This window comes from Ambystoma mexicanum, chromosome 3p, assembly GCF_040938575.1.
Source record: "Ambystoma mexicanum isolate Mex_15411 chromosome 3p, UKY_AmexF1_1, whole genome shotgun sequence".
In the NCBI taxonomy this organism is placed as follows: domain Eukaryota; kingdom Metazoa; phylum Chordata; class Amphibia; order Caudata; family Ambystomatidae; genus Ambystoma; species Ambystoma mexicanum.
In genome coordinates, this window is record NC_090925.1 from 616254012 (window position 1) to 616274006 (window position 19995).

At 42.1% G+C, this 19995-nt stretch overlaps 1 protein-coding gene across 2 annotated transcripts in view; it reads left to right on the top strand.

Annotated features, from left to right (window-relative positions):
- Positions 1-19995, top strand: part of LOC138580659 (ankyrin repeat domain-containing protein SOWAHA-like) — a 228044-nt gene that overhangs the window by 138577 nt on the left and 69472 nt on the right. For both annotated transcript variants that reach the window (XM_069651375.1, XM_069651376.1), the window contains exon 5: positions 18013-18150. In XM_069651375.1, the coding sequence (XP_069507476.1) occupies positions 18013-18150 (138 nt within the window). The remainder of the gene's footprint in view (positions 1-18012; positions 18151-19995) is intronic.

Genomic DNA, 19995 nt, shown 5'->3' on the forward strand with positions numbered 1-19995 from the left:
TAGTACTAACTTTCCTGATGGGTACACCTTTCGAACCTCTCCATTCTTGTTCGTTAAGATTCCTTACCCTTAAAACTTGTTTTATTAATAGCACTTGCATCTGCTAGAAGGGTGAGCGAATTACAAGCTCTTTCTTGTAAACCCCCTCATACAATCTTTCGCAAAGACAAAGTTGTCCTGCAAGTGAAGCCTAATTTCCTCCCAAAGGTGGTTTCTGAATTCCATGTCACTCAGAAGATTACCCTACCATCTTTCTATCCTCCTCCTCACCCGGGGAAAGAGGAAGAGAGGTTACACAGACTAGACCCTAGGAGGGCTTTAAGTTTTTACATTAGTAGACTAGCCAGGATAAGACGGGCAGACCAGCTGTTTGTAGGTTACACAGGTCACAAGCTGGGGTTACCAATAACTAAGCAGACCATTTCCAGATGGATCATTCTAGCCATTCTGGAATGTTATAAAATGGCAGGGAAAGAGCCCCCTCAAAACCTTAGGGCTCATTCGACCAGAGGTATTGCGGCTTCATCGGCCCTCAAAAGAGGCGTGCCGGTTAAAGACATATGTGCGGCCGCTACATGGTCGTCTGTCCATACCTTTACACGTTTTTACAATCTGGATTCCTCCTCCAGTCAAGAGACTAGGTTTGGAAGGGCTGTACTGCATTCTATTCATCAATAGAAGACAGCGTGAAGTCAGTACTCCCTCCTCCGAATATAGAATACTGCTATGGGAGCCTATCTAAGATGAGGAATACGTCGGAGGACACAATCCCTTCGAAGAACAAGTTACTTCTTACCTTGTAACGTTCTTTCGACGGGATGTTCCTCCGACGTATTCCTCATCGACCCTCCCATCCATCCCCGCAGTTCTACTTCCCTTGTTGTTGCAGCTTACGCTCCTTCAGGGCGATTAGTCTAGTCCAGACAGTAATACTGTGGGCTACAAAACGGAACTGAGCAACGGACGCTGCGCGCGGCCTTTATAGGCAGGATGACGTCGAACGTCGATACGGCGGCTGTCGAGGGACATCGACTCGAAGGACGTCGACGCGCAGCGCCCTCTAGAGAAAAAATTTTCCGAGGCCAGCGGAGCTGGAAGGAGATATCTAAGATGAGGAATACGTCGGAGGAACATCCCGTCGAAAGAACGTTACAAGGTAAGAAGTAACTTGTTCTTCTGGCAGAAAATACTAAATTACCAAATTGCCTAAAAGTTGAAACAATCGGACATGAGTTAAGGCTACAATCCATGGCCTCGACAGTCTTATAGAAAACCATCTCCCTTTATCGCAAATGCCCTTTGGATCCACCGCCTAACCCATTTGAGATGGTGGCAAATTCCGGAAACAACAAACCCGAAAAAATCTTGTAAGTGGAAACAGCAATATAAAGACCTACTAGAACACAACAAAATCCTAATAGAGACACTGAAGGATAATCCGGAAAAGGCTAAGAAATTGCTATGTGAGGACTGGATAGATACGGACATGCATAAGGCACAAAATATCTACTGCCATAATATTATATGGGAAAGGAAACCACTAAATCATCCCGCCCGTATCTCACAAGATTTCCATCATCCCAATATAGGAATCTATTGATGCGGTGCAGACTCAATCTACTGCCGTCAAGAGAAGTGCAGTACTTAGATAACCGCTCACGATTCAAGGTGCAGGCTTTCGCTTCTGTAGGAAATCAGAAATCTTAGAAACCATGAGGCACCTGACACTCTTATTTTTAAGGATTATTTATCGGAATAATTCCACTGGACCTTTTGGATGCCACAGTCAAAGAATGGTGGGAATGTCTAATGACAATCGACACATTTGGACAGACTCTGAATGCCTTAAAGTTGGTGGAAAGAATTTGCCTATCTCTCTCGGAGACCGAGGAATATTCCCCTGAAGACAGGGAGAACCTGGAAAACTTTTAAAGAGGCTTAAGGAGCCAGCTGACTGGAATTTGAAAAATTTTCTTTTATATGTTAAAGGCTGAAAAATGTGTTCGACCAATAAAACAAAAAAACACGAGTTGATTGTGATTCATCCATCTTCAGTGATAGCGGTCTGGTTAAAGGCCCTGCTTCTTAGTGTGACCTTAGCAAACCCATTCATAGCCCGGACCAGCCGTTAAGGTAGGGACCCGCAAAGGGACCTTGAAGGTAATTATGGTACCACAATTTGCGGTACCGTAATTACCGCCTTCCCCTTTCCCATTGAGCCCTATGGGGCAAAAATGGGAATGGGGAAGAGCCAATGGTAAATGGGGAATTACTGCCCCGCCAACCTTGGAATGGGGTGGTAATTCCCCATTTCACCATGGTGGAATGGGTACGTTACCGGCGTTAACCATGGCACTAATAGCGCCATTGGTTAACGCCGGGGATGTAATGAGGGCCAATGAGTAATGAAGTTGGATGCCCCTACACAAGTAAATTTGCCACTCCTCCACCATCTCTGAAGTTGGTGCCTCTCCCAACATTTGAAGGGTTAGGCCCTGCCTACATTTTAGCCTAGGTGCACCCCTGGATGTGCGCACTTGAATTTTATTAGGCCGAGAGGCGAGGGAAGCCTTTTGCCGAAATTGGCGGTATTAAAGTTTTACTGTTTGTTCAGAAAAATTTACTTGGAACAAACGCAGTAAAACTTTAAAGCTGTTACTTTCAAGAAAGACTTCCATCACCTCTCTGCATATTGCGCTTTAAAATATACTATTCGATAGTATGTGTGGGATACGTTTTACTCGCAGAGGAGAAAACTAATTTTTACTCTCATGATATTGCATTTACTCTCGAATTTGAAAAAGGCATGCGTAAAATACTCCCACCTCAAAGTCTTATCTGGAGCACTGCCTGGTCCCGCACGCAGGTCTGCACATGCGCCCCATACAGGAGTGGTTGGTCAAACAGTGGTCTCTGGCAAGCTGGTGGACTAAAGATAATCTGTTAAAGTGAAAACCGTTCCACGATTTGGAAGCGCAAGCGATCGTTACAACAGACGCATCACTCTACGGGTGGGGGGGGGGGTTATTACCTTCACCACACACACACATGGTCTGTGGACTCACATAACGGCACGGAACCACATCAACCTGTTGAAACTACTAGCAGTATTCAAAGCTTGTTCCTATCATCCCAACATGTTTCAGGGTTACTCATCACCATAGCAGACTATCTGAGCAGAGATCCCCTACCAGAAGAACACGAGTGGCAACAGACTCCGGTGTAGTTGACCACATCTTCTCCCAGTGGGGTTACCCCACGCTAGACTTGTTCGCTACAGGAGAAAACAAGCAATGCCCAGACTCCGCGTCCAGGTTCCCCCAACCAGGCTCCAAGGGGAACGCCCTGTGGATGAACTGGTCAGGGAACTTTGCTTATGCCCCCCCCCCGACTCCCTTTTAATGAGCAAGATGGTGAACAATACACGCTCATCCTAGTTGCTTCCATGTGGGCAAGACAGCCATGGTATCAACATCTGTGCAACCTGGCGATGTGCGATCCCGTCAAACTCCTGTGTCAGACAAACCTATTGACCCAACATGGGGGAATAACAGTACACACTCAACCACACTCAATGAACCTGGCAGCTTGGCCCTTAATCTGCCACAACGGTGTATGGATATCCTCAAGGAGACTTGTAAACCAAACACCAGACACTGTTATTTCGACAAGTGGAGAATATTTGTAATCTGGTGCCAGTCTAAGCAAATAAACCCAGTAGAATATACTCAATCCCACATTCTAAACTATATGCTCCACTTGTTAGACTCGGGGTTAGTATTCAACTCCATAAAGGTCTACCCTTCGGCTTTACTACAGCATACACTACCTCTCGGAGTAAGGTATCATGGTGGAAAATTCCAGTCATTAAGGCATTCATGGAAGGTCTAAAAAGACTACACCCGCAAATTTCTAAACCCCGGCGGGCTCGGATCTCACTGTTGTACTCGCTAAGCTCATGGGGCCCCTATTCGAGCCCATGCACAAGTCAAGTCTTAACACCTGACATAAGACTGCCTTCTTAGTGGCTATTACTTCTATAAGAAGAGTTAGTGAATTGCAAGCAATGTCAGTGCAGGACCCTTTCTTTATCATTCATAAAGACCAATTGGTTTTACATACTCATCCAAGGTTCTCTCCTAAAGAAAATTCCACGTGAACCAATCCATTGAGCCGTCGGCCTTCTTTCACAATCCAACTAACTCAGCTGAGGTAAAACTCCACACATTAGATGTAAGGAGGGCGGTCCCTTACTACGTAAACATGACCAAACCGCTTAGGAAAACAGACCAGCTGTTTGTCTCCGTAGCACCAGATAGAGAAGGAGATCGCATTTTCAAGAATGCCATCTCAAGATGGATAGTCAGATGCATACAACTGTGCTATTCATTATCAAACAAAACACTGCCTATAAGCACAGGAGCTACCTTGGCCTTTATCGCAAATGTCTCTATAGACAGCATTGGCAAAGCCGCTACATGGAGCTCAGTGCATACCTTTACTCGGCACTACTGCATTGACGCCCATTCCAAAGCAGATACACAGGTGGGACAAGCGGTTCTAAAACATCTGTTTGCTGCCGCTCCTTCTCATAACCCACCACTTTCTCCTAACACTGCTTGCTAATCTATGAATAGCATGTGATCTAAGCAGGTTCCACAAGCCTCAAAAGGGATGCGTTACTCCCCGTAATCGTATTTCTGATGCTTGTATCTGCTTAGATTCACATGCGCCCACCCTTCCTCCCCTGAGAGAAGGTGCATAGATGTTTTATGAGCTTTTCTGATATTTATCTGCTTGGATACACCTGTACTCATGATACCTCATGTCAGAAACGCAACAATCTGAGGGACCTCTACGCGCGAAGGACCATGGGCGTCACACTAGGCATAGTATTACTGGTACGCCCTGTCGACGTCCCATTTTGAGTAACGAAAACAACTGTAATACTCTGCAGCTTACACTAGATGTTGGCCTATGCATAACATGTGAATCTAAGTAGATACAAGCATCAGAAATACTATTACAGTGAGTAATGTATCCCATATATTACAATTGAATGTACACAATCCTGGCAGCTTACATTTCCTATTCATAACAGTTATGCCATACTTCACCTTCCTTTGACCATTCATAAGGTATAGCAATTTATATACTCCACTAAGCATACAGCATCCGTATTCAACAATATGCCATTCTAGGGCATATACCTGCAATTTTTAACATAGGAACTCAAGCAAACATTATGAGCAAGGTCACACCCAAGCGCCATTGATCTATTTAACCTCTCAGCTTAAATCCACCTAAAAGCTTTGAAAATAAATTCACTTATTGCCCCACCCTACCTCCCACACCAAATGCGGTAGTACCCACTTATCAGACTTCTGGTATTCTCCTTGAACTACATTTGTAAAGCCCTCGTGCCTCTCAAACCTAGTTCACCAATATCAAAAATTCCACCATATTATACATATTACCCAGAGGCGACACCAGGAATTGAATTAATGGAAGGATGGTGGCAAGGTGAGGCTTACACCAACTGTTACGTCCCGACCCCCGGCATGGCCTACATTCCATTGGGATAAACCGGCCCTCGCCGCAAAGGGAACATTGACTATATCTATTGGGCCCACTTTTGACGATGCATTAGTAGCGCGCATTTCCTGAAATATTTTGAGGGGTGAGCAATTGTGTATGTAAGATATCTTAGAAGTACCCTCTGACGTTGTGAGTCCAGCAGAATTCAAATCAGCACAAACATTAATTCACATTTGTAGTAAACATTCTTTGGGCACATGTGTCAGAACAATAGAGTGAGTGAACCAGGGCATACTGGACAGGCTCGGGGTAACTCTGGTCCCCCACCCTCCTAGCAACGCCGCAATTAATCGATCTGCTTCTAAGCATATGCCAAGAAACCTCTGCTTTATCACATTTACTTCCCCCACCAGCTTTTAGAATTAAAAAAAAGTACTGCACTAGCCCTGGAACACTCTCCCAACACCACTGCATGACAAGTTTCCCACACCCAACTGCAAAGATATGCACTTGCTTAGAGGACGTAGTTTGCATATGCATCATAAAACATTTTTTATTTTACATCAAGTGAAGGATGTAAATGCCGGGCCGCCGCAGAGCGACATAATGCGGCTGTTCCACTTGAAAAAGAACACATTTTGTCAAAAATGTACTTATCCTGCCTTTCCTGATTTCAGGAATTCCTCGTGCTACATCTGTTACCATATGCCATAGGGGCACAAACCTGCAAACACATTCATCCTATCAGGAAGTCAATCCGCATACACATGTCGCCAATGCCACACAGCTACTTATGTCAGCAAGGGCAATAGACTATCTTAAACAATCCTTTAAAGATTGCCCTTTTATGGACCTTCGATTTCATCTCATCACTTCGAGGTCATCTTCAGGACCTTACTACTGAGTCCATTTGTTCCATCAATTCATTCGAATACTTGCCATCCCTCAGAATCTTTCCAACGTGCTTGCGATGCCGTTTAGGTCTTTCTTTTACTATAACTCCTTTTAACCCAAGCAAGGACACAATATTTCTTGATGTTTTACCGCCACATATCCATAACAATGCAGTATCCAACGGGAGCACTTGCTTCAGCGTAAAAGTCTAAACAGAGCGCCACACGAAACATAGTAAGTTCCCTGCGCTTCCTGAATGAGACCACTTCAAAGTAATAAGTATGATTAACGCGTTACCTTGCATTGAGGATCTCGACGTGGTCATTTACTCATGTAGCCAATGTATCTGTACACAAGACGTCATCAATTTTTCTCAGAGCCGATCCGGACCATCCATTTACTTCAGTGGCTCTTACCCATTTCTCTGAATCGGTGCTCCGCGTTCCACATCTGGCAGCATTCCAAGAGCTCATCGTTTATGCCCATTCTCTTCCGTTTTATGGATGACGTCTGCACTCCCCTTTTCACGCTAATATAACACTGCGTGGGATATACATAGGTCTGTTCCTCAGATGTTTTCTTGTATTCGTTCCTACCGGCAAAACATTGTTGACATACAAAAAGAAGTCAGTTGAACTGTTACTTTACTCCAATGCATTTTAAAGAAAAATAATATTAAACTTAAAGATAATTCCAGATGAAGAGAGGCAAATTCATTTAGCCAAAAACACACCAGTAGAGGGGAGGGGGCACAAACAAACTGCAATGTTTTTTCCATATTTGACCAGGAGGTGGACCTCTTAATGGCATTCTCCAGCCAGTGCATAGTCTCTTTTACCTCAGAGGAGGACCTGTCCTATTTCCTGCTTTATTCCAATACACCTTGATCCCTTTTTGTTTAGCCAGATCCTTGGCTGCCTTAAACATCCACCTTTTTTCAGTAATATCTCCTTAGGATAATCTGGATATAAGAAAATTGGTTTCCCCTTAAAACTGGCGTTTCCTTTGAGCATGGCCGCTTGCAGCAGGCTTTCTTTTGCCCTTACTCTGATGAAGGATATCAAAATGTGCCCGTCTCTGGAGGTGCAAAGTCTATATAGCTGCTTGTAATTAATGTACAAAACATTCTTTAAAAAGCTCCAGCACAAATGTCAGTATATTATCAGATTCTGCACCTACCTCCACTCCAACCAGCCTTAAGTCTCTTCCACACAGTTTCAGATCCAACTCCAGAGACTTACCCTTTTCTTTCTGGAGTTCATCCTTCAAATTGTTGTTGGCTTTAAAACGTCCAGCAATCTCTGTCCCTAAAGATACAGATACAGCCTCCAGATCAGTTGCTCGGTTGTCTAGATTAGAAACCCTCAAGTTAAGATCAGCCATAGATGCTTTGACCTCACCTACCTCTTGAGCCACTTTCAACAGCAAGGTGTTGATGGCATTAGTCTAGTTGAGAACTGTGTTGGTGCTCTTAGTGACCTTTGGTATAATAAAATAGAAATCCTACACTGGGCCTATTACATCCCCTTAAACTGTGTCCTATTCTGATTTTCAAGTTTACTAAATGGCTACTCCCTCAGTCAGTATTGCCCCACTCCCTACCCCGCAATTTCATATTGAACCAGAGCAGTTTCATTCATACTGCCCACAACAAGGTAGCGGTTATCTTGTTCTATAAGAACACAGTTTAAAATCCCTGGCAGGGATCGGACGGTCCCTAGAGGCCTCTTCTACAGTCATCCATTCCATCATATTGAAGAGCACTGCTAACTGGTTCTGTATTACAACTATGGATGCTTTTGGGTATTCTCCCCTTGTCTCTTCTTTATAATGCACTTCGAGCCATCAGGAGGTATTATGGAGTAGTGTTTCTTTGCACTTTTATTTTTTATTCAGATATCATCATCTGGAGTGTATTTTATTGCCTTCCTACCTCTACCCAGGTGGATTGCAAGATCCAACAGATGGCGAATAATGGCTCAAAAATGGATATTGTGGCTGAGGAGATCCAGGGCAACCTCACAACCATCCTCATTGGACCTCCACAGTGATCTAACCACTGATGTTCTCAGCTAGTGCTTTATGTATGATCACATCATTACCTTTTGAGGCACAGGTAAAGCAAGTTCTTAAGCAGCAAGTTTAGTTCCTTTTGTGATCAGAACGATCACTCCATGTAGAGTAGATTAAACTAGTGGCATTACACAGTTAAGCTGCCAAAGTATCTGCAATTTGGAGCTCACACCAGTCCTGTGATTAAATCGCTCCTTCTGAGACTTACAGAAATGTGTGGCATGGTAAAGGTGATTGTCCCTGTAAGGAGGGCGGGGAGCAGAGGAACAGGGACCCCCAATGATCTGGAGTAGGCAACCTCCCAGGATGCCTGCCAGAACCGATCCTACCTCAGGTGGGGTGAGTGTTGGAGAGGGGTGGCTGTTGGCCCAGTCCCTGACAACCATGAGTGTGCCTTGCTTGCAACTGTTGGTGCCACAGCCTTTCATGCAATGCCTTGATTTTCTGGCCAGCGTTCTCTTTTGCTTCTTGCATAATCACAATATCCAGAGGCCAATGCGGCTGCTCTTGAGCACGCTGAGTGGAGGGAGAGAGGCACCGACCAAGAGTCATCCACGGGGCAGACATCCAGTTCACCAGTACGAACCCCAGAGTCTTAAGAAACCTGAAAGGCAACCCTTGCCGGCGAGCACCAACAAAATGATACCAGGCCACCATAGCAGCAAAAACATGCGCTAGCGAAAAGGGGACACAGGCATGGAGGACTTTTATAACTTTTGGTCACTGTAGACCAGCCCCTGTGGAGAAGGCTAGATGTAGATTGCTCTGAGTGAACAGGTGATACAGAAGATCAATTGGAAGAGGCAAAGTTCAGGAAAGCCAAGGTTATAAAAACCCAGCATGCAGAGCCAGGAACAAGAGGTGTTTGGGTGAGGTCAGCCGGAGTGGTGGTGGACGAAGAGACCAAGAAAAGAGCTGAAGGTAGAGCAGAGTGCTAGGAAGTCTGGAGTTGTTGGGTGCAAGTGCAGGTAAGGTATTGTATGCGAGAGAGTAGTACCAAGTGTGAGTTACTGATGGGGTGGTTATGAGAGTGTGAGGTAGTGATTGATTGTAGAGAAGGTTATGCAGGATTGACAAGAGTGGGGATATGAGGGAAACCCGTATTACAGGAAGTCCTTAGAAATGTCTTGATGGAGTAAGACTAATAAGGCCCTGTCTTTAGGCCCTCTCCACCAGAATAGGATATGCTGGACAGTAGGGCTTAACTATAGTTGGGTTTCTTTGCAATTCTGTTGGAGAGATTCAAAAGCGTGGGCTATGTAGGAGGGAGCCCACAGGAGGTCTAAGGCCTAGACAGGGTGTCCCCTTAGTTGCACAGGTCTACAATCTGCCAACCAGTTCATGAAATGTGATCTGACAATAAAAATCCTTGAACTAACTTCTGAAGTCTGGCATTGTTAGACGTCTCTCGTAAATGATTAATGTGCAATGCATACCTGCACAGGAGACAATCATACAACCTTAACCATATTCCATAACACGATACAAATATTCAAAGCCATGCCATATTTGCGAACAACCTGTAACTGCCAATTCCAAGTTCCAGGAGGGACTAATGCTGTGGGATTTCTGAACGATCAGTTAAAATGCCAGCCCTGGATCTGAGGGCCATTCAAAACCACACAAACTTTAGAGCGATTCTGAAGACAACAAATTGAAACAGGCATGGTGCTTGAGACCCATGGTTATTTCTCCACCATACATAACCACAATGTGTTCTGAATTGCTGTTGGCTGTATACAGTGTAATGTATGCAACATGTTTAAACTGGGCCTTGTTTCTGATCAACTTAATATTAACACTGTTATCTGGTGGAAAACAGATTAATGTTGTCCAATGGGCATGACATTTTGATGATAATATGCTCATACAAATACAGATATCCACTGGTGTTCAATAACCGGCATGTCTGCTGCTAGTTATGCTGTGTGATTGGCATACAGACTTCAACAAGTCTGTGGAAGCCACCATTATTCTTTCTCACGTGTCTACACGTTTATATCATGTTCTGGTGACATGCCAAGAGTCCCTTGTTCTCTTCAGTGATGGTTATGTGGGATGCCAGCTATGCTCTGTGTGATTGATTGACCGGAAGCTGCCAGTGATCAGTTTGATGATAGTATGTATTTGTTGCTCTTGCTATAAGGTTCCTTTGCTTTTTATATTTGTGTGGCTCCTGCGCTTGCTGTATGTGATGGCCTGATTGCACAGGTTGTGCTCTTTGATAACCTTGTGATGTGATGTGATTTCTGTTAATGTTTTGTGTGTTTACAGAGCACTGCCTTCAACCATAGTGCAAAGTCTTTGTGGTGTTCAACTCTGTCCTCTTTGGTGGTTCTCTGGCTTCTAGTTGTTTGCCTTATAGATGTTGATTGTCGTATGTGATGACCTTATAACATGCCGAATACCTAATTTGACAACCCTATAACTGCTTATGTGCTGTATGATGGCACTATGTATGCAGTGTAGGACTTGTAATGAACGTATGGCTCCTGTTTGTTCTCTTGCGATACTCTTTCTGAAATTAATTGAAGTGGCCTGTGAGGGTTGGCAGATATTGCACCTATTGTGAGTAGTTGAGTGGGTTGGTTTGGTCTGTTTGCAGCTAAATTGTGCGGGCTGTATAGCATTCTGTTAACAGTAGAGAGGTTAAATGGAAAAGAGGGAATCCACCCTCTGTTGCTTTGCGCAAGACAGATTTTATTTACAGTGCTATATTTGCTCATTTGCTGACGCATTTTTTGTGTGGTAAAGATCTTTCTCAAGGTTTTTGTATGTTTGAGCGTGATGCATATTGTGTAAGCCTCTAGATTCTAGTCTAGAATGTTCGATAAGCCTCTAAGTCAGTGTCCCAGTTATGCTGGCACTTCTAAATATTTAACAAAATCAATTTGTAAATGTAAATAACTCTGACTCTGCGCCAATTAATTTTACTGACTTGGTTGTATTTTATTAAGTTGAAACGCCCTGGATAACGCGTGTTTCGGCTCAGCAGAGCCTTTCTCAGATCTGGGCTACTTGAACAGACTCTTCTCGTTGATCAATGCCATTATATCTCATTTCTGTAATATATCCAAAATTCAAACGGTCAAGAAATCCCCCATTTAGTGGTTCCCCCGCATATACCAATCGGTCAAATAAGTATATGCATTGTTCATTAATCAACATGAATTACATGTGTAAATTAGACAGAGATTGAGGATGGGTGGTGGGGAGGATTGTTTAGGTCATGAGAGAAAACATTATTGCAAATATGATGTTCAATAACAAGTGGGAAAGGGAAGGTGGGTAAACGGGGAGTGAAACCAACGGGAACAGTGAAAGATAAATGCACACAAAAATAAACAAAAACACAAAGAAAAAATACAACATTGTTAGCAATGATTGCCAAATACTGACTCTGTAAAATTCGGCATATTTTCACTTAAGTGGAGGGTTACTTACCCAGAAATTCGAAATATGTTCACTCAATGTGTTGGCCAATTTTATTTTTATTGGGTTAAATCCCACACTTCCTTCCTGCCAATTGTATAATAAAAAATAGTTAATCCCCTCCTTCTCATGTAAAATGGAAAAGATTATTTTATACTGCGTTGAACATCTGCGATAGTTACCATGGTCACTAGTTTGCTTTGCATGATCATGTACAAATTTTTTGTCGTTCACGTTTCAATTATGAAAGCTTTCCTTGTAAATTAGCGTCCCTCTACTCGATTGCTAAAGCAACATGTCAGTTTCTTAATAACCAATCGGAATTCTCATTCGCAACTGACTAAAATTCCTATTGTTGCAATCGCTCGGTTGTATGAAAATTATTGCTCTAAATACCTCGGCTATTTCCCAAATAATACCTGGAAATGCTGACTACTTATTGTTGTCTGGAATATAGTCTTATTAACTCTGTAGGGAAAGCTTGTTCGCTTACCTTATTGCTTCTGAATCACTTGCGTTGGCGTGAAGTACGTTGTTAGAAACGCGTCGCCATTTTGGAATCCCTTGTTATAGAGGTTCCCATGGTGACGCTGCGTCCTCTCCACCATTTTGTTAACTCTGTTGTTGTAGTATTGCTATAGTAACCATGAGTTTTCTTTTTGTAAACATGTCATTAAAACTAATACGACCGTATTAAGATATATTACTTTGTAGAGGATTTCCATATATAGAGGCTACTTGTGTACCTCGCATAATTATCATAATTTATTATGTGGATATTATGACTCCTTGTGACTATTACACTGACTGCAATCCAATTATACGTCTTAGAATAATACTCAATAAATCTATCTAGATCTGCAATTGAATGTTTACCTCGCGTTTCTCCAATATACTATACAAGTTACTCCTCTTATCCCTAGTGACGTCAACGTTATATCAACAGATTTTTTGCTATTCATGTTATCCTTGCTTATTGAATTCATATTAGGCGTGACATGATCTTGCTGAAATAATCAATTACTGTCCATATCTCTATTCTGCAAATAGAAAAATCATTTGCAATTATTGGCTTGATAGCCGCCCATTTACAGTCATTTATATTTGTCATTTTGTAGATATGATCTAACAAATATGACTATTAATTCATGTCCCACACTCAAAGAAACGCCATTTCATTGTCTTTGTTTAGACCTGTTACTTTAGTATCAAAGTAACAAGTCTTGCTTCCGCTTGCCGTAATGCTCTTATCCTATCCCAGCCCCTTTTGGACAAGGTGACATGTTGTAGTCCATTGAATTCGATCTTGTGCTCGTCATCCATTTGGTGTGAGCTCTGCCAATGCACTGCCAAAGGCAGGGTGGGATCTTGACTCCCTATTTTGCTAAGGTGCTCTCGGATTCTTGTTCTGAGTTCTCTTTTTGCGCTACCTATATAAATGTTGTTGCAGACACAGCGAATGCTGTACACAACGTACTTAGTCCTACAGTTTATTACTTGCTTGATTTTAACTGATTTCTCATTCTGATCCTTAAATTCTTGTGTTCCATCACTGGTGAATTTGCACATAGAGCAATATCCACATTTTCGGAATGCCATGTCTTCTTTCATGAGCCAGGTTTGCACCCTGGGTTCTTTAATGTCTGGTAACAATGACGGACTAATTAGTGATTTAAGTGTATTCGCTCTTTTGTAAATCAATGATGGTTTTTCACACACAAACTTGCTAATGTGCTCATCCAACTTCAGTAGATGCCAATGTTTTTGTAAAGCCTTTTGAATTTTTCTATAATCTTTGTTAAATTGTGTGAACCTTACTTCTACTGGTTCTGAATCCGGTGGTTTGCTTTTCTTCTTCAAAGTATCTTCATGTTTGGGATTTTTAGCTTTTTCAAAAGCCTTCTTTACACTGGACATTGGCTATCCTCTATTGATGAAGCGAGTTTTCAATAATTTACACTCCTGTTCAAAACTCTTCTCTTCTTGGCAGTTTCGCCTGGCTCGTATATACTCGCCCAATGGTATGTTCATAATGGTCGCTCTCTTATGACAAGGTGTCGCATGCAATAGTGAATTTACCTCTGTTGGTTTTCTAAATGTCCAAGTTTCGAGCTGGTGCTTGTTAACACTGATTGTGAGATCTAGAAAATGGATTTGCCTGGTATTACAATCCCCTGTAAATTCAATTTCAAAGTAATTGTGATTCAACCTGTTGATGAATTCTAAGAAAAGTTATTTAGGTCCTTCCCAAATGAGTAAGATATCGTCAATATATCTTTTCCACAATTTAATTCTGGTGCCATAGTCTGGGTCTTAATACACAACTTCTTCTTCCAACATGCCCATGAATAGATTAGCTAATGCAGGGGCAAATTTGGTCTCCATGGCAACCCCTTTCTTTTGTTGATATATATTGTTGTCGAAAGTGAACATGTTGGAATCCAGTGTTAGTTGTAACATTTCTTTTAGCATTTGTATCTGTTGGAAAAATGAGGCAGAGTCGTTTCTGAAAGTGTAGTCTATTGTTGCTATTGCCCATTTGTATTGTATTGAAGTATATAAGGCTTTTACGTCCAATGTGGCCAGGGTGAAGGAATCTTGCCATTTGAATGTTTGTAATAGCCGTATCACCGAAGTAGAATCCTGTAAGTAAGTTGGTAGAAGACTCGCCCTTGGCTTGAGTATTTCATCCAAATATTCTGATAGGTTCTCTGTCACCCACCCGATCCCACTTGGGGTGCCGTTCCGGTATAGTATCAAAGCATTTATGGATTTTGGGTAAGAAATACATTGCCGGTGTTACCGGATCATTGATATTAAAAATGCCTTTTCCTCATCTGAGATCAGTCCTCTTTTGTGCCATGTTATTACAGATTCTTTAATCTGTGTAAAAATGTCTTGCTTCGCAGTTGGACTCAGATTAGCATAACATCCTGGGGTACTCAGATGGTTGGTTGCCATTCTCAAGTAGTCTTCCTTATTCACGATCACAATATTCCTCCCCCTTTATCGGCCTCTTTAAATCGATGTGTCCATTGATAATTCTTTCAATGCTCTTTTTTTTTCTCCAAATGTTAAATTCTTTACTGTACTTGGCACTGTTGACGTGTTTAGAAATTTTTTTAAATTCTTTTGTAACTGCCTGATAGAATGTATCTATTACATTGTCCGCTGGTAATTGTGGAACAAATTTGGATTTGGTTTTGAGTTCCTTCATTGTTGGACTGTCTGGTTGTATTTGTAATTCATGTAGAAGGTTCCTCATCTCAAAATCTTCATCTATTAATGATCGCAAAATATATATGTCTTCTATGTCTCGAATTGAGAGTTCACTTATTTCTGCAGGCTTCTCTTTTGTTATGTAATGACCCGGTGCTTGGGTAGCAAAAAACTTTTTAAGTTTGACTTTTCTAATGAATTTATAAAGATCAATATGTATGTCAATTGGTTGTAATTATTTTGTTGGTGCGAATGAAAGTCCTTTATTAAGTAGTTTGCGTTCATCTTCTCTAATCTTTCTCTTGGAGAGATTTAGTACTAGGTCCTCTTCTACTTGTTCTTGTTGGCTTCCTTCAAACTGGCCTGAGTTTGTCTTTTTCCATCTGTTGTGGTTTCTCTGCTCTCGTTGTTTCCTTCCCCCCTCCTTCCTCTCATCCATGCACTGGACTGGGTGTAGTGTTGTCTATGGGTAGTTGAAAACGGACCATTTTCTGTGTTACCTCTATTTCCTTTCTTAAATCGTTTGATTTGGTTCATGTATCCTTTTTCCACATTGGTTTTGGTACTTGACACATCTTGGTTGTCTGGGTCAGACTCAACATCAGAGCTTGCTGATGATGTATTAGGTATGGAATTCTTTGATGATGGTTTGGTGTAGGTATCATATTTCGCCTGGAAGGTATATAAACCCTATCTTCTTTATAGTCACAATCATCTCGGTAGCTTTTCCTTAATTTTCTTATTTTGACTTCATCTTGGTAGATCTGTAATATGTCATACATTTTCTCAGTTTTCTGTTTGGATGCTTCACTTGACTTCATCTCTGTGATTTCCTTTTTAATTAATTCTATCCCTTCCACTGCTCTCTTGTGTTCACGTGTGGAATGTTCAATAAGTAGATCCAACATTTTCATTGAGCTATTACTCAGGTTAGCTTCCCAGGCTTATGCTAGGTCTTTGTCCTCATCATTATTAAAGTTAGGAGATATAAGAATACGAAGACCTTGTGGGACTTGATCATTTTTTATAGTTTTCCAAGGAGACCTTCTCCCAATACTTGTCGATTTTTCTTTTTTCGACATTCTCTCAAGTCGTATGAATTTTGTGCGTAAGTCTGCTTGTCTCTTGCCTAGGTTTGAAAAGGCATGTCATGTCTCTTTTTTTGGTAAATACATTTTTTGTTTCGTCTTTGCGATTTTTTTTTAAATAAGCTGCCATATTCGTGTTCTTTTTACAAAGTGTGGGGTCAGCAAAAATGCCAGACTGTAATTAAACTGTATATGAACATTTTTTTTGGCTTTTGTTAGTACAGCTGGTCCTGTGGGCGACTCCTTATTATTCCTATTATCGAAAACCACTCTCAACGCCGGAATTCAGAAGGTATAGTTTCCTTGCAATGTCGCAATTCCTCTGAGTTAACGGTATAAAGCCTATGCCGTTGGAATGACATTGTAAATGGAAATAACTCTGTGACTCTGCAACAATTAATTTTACTGACTTGGTTGTATTTTATTAAGTTGAAACGCCCTGGATAACGCGTGTTTCGGCTCAGCAGAGCCTTTCTCAAATCTGGGCTACTTGAACAGACTCTTCTCGTTGATCAATGCCATTATATCTCATTTATGTAATATATCCAAAATTCAAACCGTCAAGAAATCCCCCATTTAGTGGCTCCCCCGCAAATACCAATCGGTCAAATAAGTATATGCACTGTTCATTAATCAACATGAATTACATGTGTAAATTAGACAGAGATTGAGGATGGGTGGTGGGGAGGATTGTATAGGTCGTGAGACAAAACATTATTGCAATTTTCAATGTAGCTCAGATTTGAGAAAGGCTCTGCTGAGCCGAAACACGTGTTATCCAGGGCGGAATACAACCAAGTCAGTAAAATTAATTGGCGCAGAGTCAGAGTTATTTCCATTTACAATGTAATTCCAACGTCATAGGCTTTATACCGTTAACTCCGAGGAATTGCGACATTGCAAGGAAACTCTACCTTCTGAATTCCGGATTTGAGAGTGGTTTTCGATAATAGGAATAATGAGTCGCCCACAGGACCAGCTGTGCTAACAAAAGCCCAAAAAATGTTTCATTTAACAAAATCAAACTTCCCCAAATCCCTGAGTGTACAATGACAGCGTGAAACATGTATGCAAACATGCCATTGTAAATAAAATTGGTCTTCTACAAAGCACCAAAGTTTGGAACCCTTGTTTTTTCCATTTATCATGCTCTATTGCATGGATGGTCCCATGATGGCTGGCTGGGCTCTGTGATGCCAGCTGAGTGATGACTGACTTGCTGGGGCATGTACTTTGAGTTGGCATTGACTGCTAGTCTTGCGCTGGGATGGTGCTACAACTGCTGCCAGTGCCCTGTGTGCTGGTTCTATGACTGGAGGCTATGCCCTGAAATGACCATATTGTAGACACTGGCAGTGCTCTTTAGAAAGCCCCTATGACTGCTGGCCATACTCTGTATGATGGTCATATGTCTGTTGGCTGCATGTTGTGCTCTGAATGGTGGCAGCTGACACTGGCCGGTATCATACGCTTTTTGGCTGCTCGCTGTACTATGTAGTGGCCCCATGGCTGCTATTTTTGTTGGATGTGGTGCGACCATTGCTGCTTGCTTAGCCACTTAGTACTATTCTTCTATGACTTGCTCTGTTATCACTGGACCTGATGGTTTCTTGTTTACTGGGATGTTACTCGTGCTCCGCATCTCTTTTATATCTGCCTCCACTTTTTGCATGGCATAGTACCTGTGTGTGCTGGGTCACGTGCTGTTGACTAAACCCTTGTGTACTTGCATGATAACACACTGTTCAATTGTTTTTCCTTGTTGCAGAGGACCGGGCTTCACAGTGTGGGCTTGCCTCATCATGTAGAACGCCCATCTAGCAGCCCAAGCTCTCCAAAAGGTCCGCGTGCAAAATGCCACTCTGCAAAATTACAAGAGGAAGACGAGGCTGATGGCATCCCAAGGGTATGTTGGGATGATTTGTGAACTAATTAGATGGTGACAAAATGCCAGGTCTTTCACTTGTGACATCAGATAAAGTATTTGTATTGTGCATAGATCATTTCGGAGTCAAATCACTGTTTTGCCCTAAATGCCCGTGCACAGACTAGTTGCATGTGGGCCTCCTGCTTCTTGAGTTCTGGGCTCTTGATTTGTGGCTTTGGCAAAACACTTGTATCATGGGTTGTGTATTCTGTTAAGTTGCACTACCTCCTTTCCTTATGATCCCTAAGCGTGTACTTGAAGGTGTAGGTAATATTGCTGTGGCTATTTGGTTTCTATCGTAGCCCAGGACAGTTTGGTTAGCTTGACACAAACCGCCACCTGGGGGTACTTCTGGTTCCCCAGGCCCGCTGTGTCAGGTAACCATTCACATGTGGCAGTAACTCTTTGATTGGCAATGTCTAAATAGGAGCATTAGGACATTTCTATAAAACATCTGAAACATAATGTTATGGTTTGCATCTCATGGAAGTTAGATTTGTGGCATGTTTCATACTTTCTGCTCATTCTGAAGATTTAGCACCTTACGGAGTGACGCCTTCTTCCCAGGTGACATGCTTCCTGTAAAGATGGATTTTCAGATTCCACTGTGGTTGGAATTTGAGAGACCAACTTAATTATGGTGCACATGAAAGATTCTGATGTCTAACCAAACCCAGTCAAGGTAGAATAGCAGAGCTGTAAGACTTTGACTCAGGAAGTATGAAAGCGGTCTGGGGCTTCAATGAGACACACATAGAGCACTACAATAATTGAAGTTAGAGAGGTGTACATTTTTGTACATCTTCTGTCTATTAGGCCTTTGAATACACTCTAAACCATGAAAACCCCAGATGTGTATTATCACACAACTTCTATATTTATTTTATTTTTATTTTATTTTATTTTATTACATTTGTTATACGCCCAGACCCGGGGGTATCACGGCGTAGTTACAGACAATGGGATAATGCAATCTTAGAATGAACATAGTGGTGTAAAGGTATAACAATCAAAAATGTACAATAATAGGAATCAATAATATACACTAATATACAAAGCAGTCAGGTAAAATAGTTGATTGGAGGGGATTAGTGCACTGGTTCAGTTAGAACTTGTTGAAGAGCCAAGTCTTCAAAAGGCTTTTGAATTTGGGGAATGAGGTTTCATTCATAATGTGGGTAGGTAGCGCATTCCAATGTCTGGGGGCCAGTGTTTTGAAGCTGCTGCCTCCTGCTTTCTCTCTTTTGTATCTGGGGGTTTCAAGGAGTGCGTTTTTGTTGGACCTGAGGAGTCTGGTCTGGGGCTTCATCATGACTGTGTTGTTGAGGTATTTGGGCGCTTTGTTAGCCCTGCATTTGTGGGTGATGCTCAGGGTTTTAAATAGGATTCTGGCTTGTATGGGGAGCCAGTGGTGGTCTCTTCTGGTGTTGGATATGTGTTCAGATTTTTTGATGCCTAGAGCTGCTCTGAGGGCTTTGTTTTGCATAAGTTGAAGTTTAGCTATGTTGGCTTTGGAAGTGCCAAGGAATAGGATATTACAATAGTCTAGCTTAGACAGTATGAGTGCTCTGGCTAGAGTAACACAGTTGTTGGTAGAGAGGAATTTACGGCTGAGGGAGATGAGTTTAGAGGTGTAGGAAGTGGATGAGGCTAATGTGTTTACTTGTTTAGACATGGATAGTGTGGCATCTAAGTACACTCCAAGGGTCTTGACTTGTTTAAGAACAGGGATTATGGTTCCATCGATGGTGAATGATTTAAAGGCGGGCTCAAGGGTGTTGATTTTGCTGGAGGAGCCTAGTATGAGGAGCTCGGTTTTGTCGT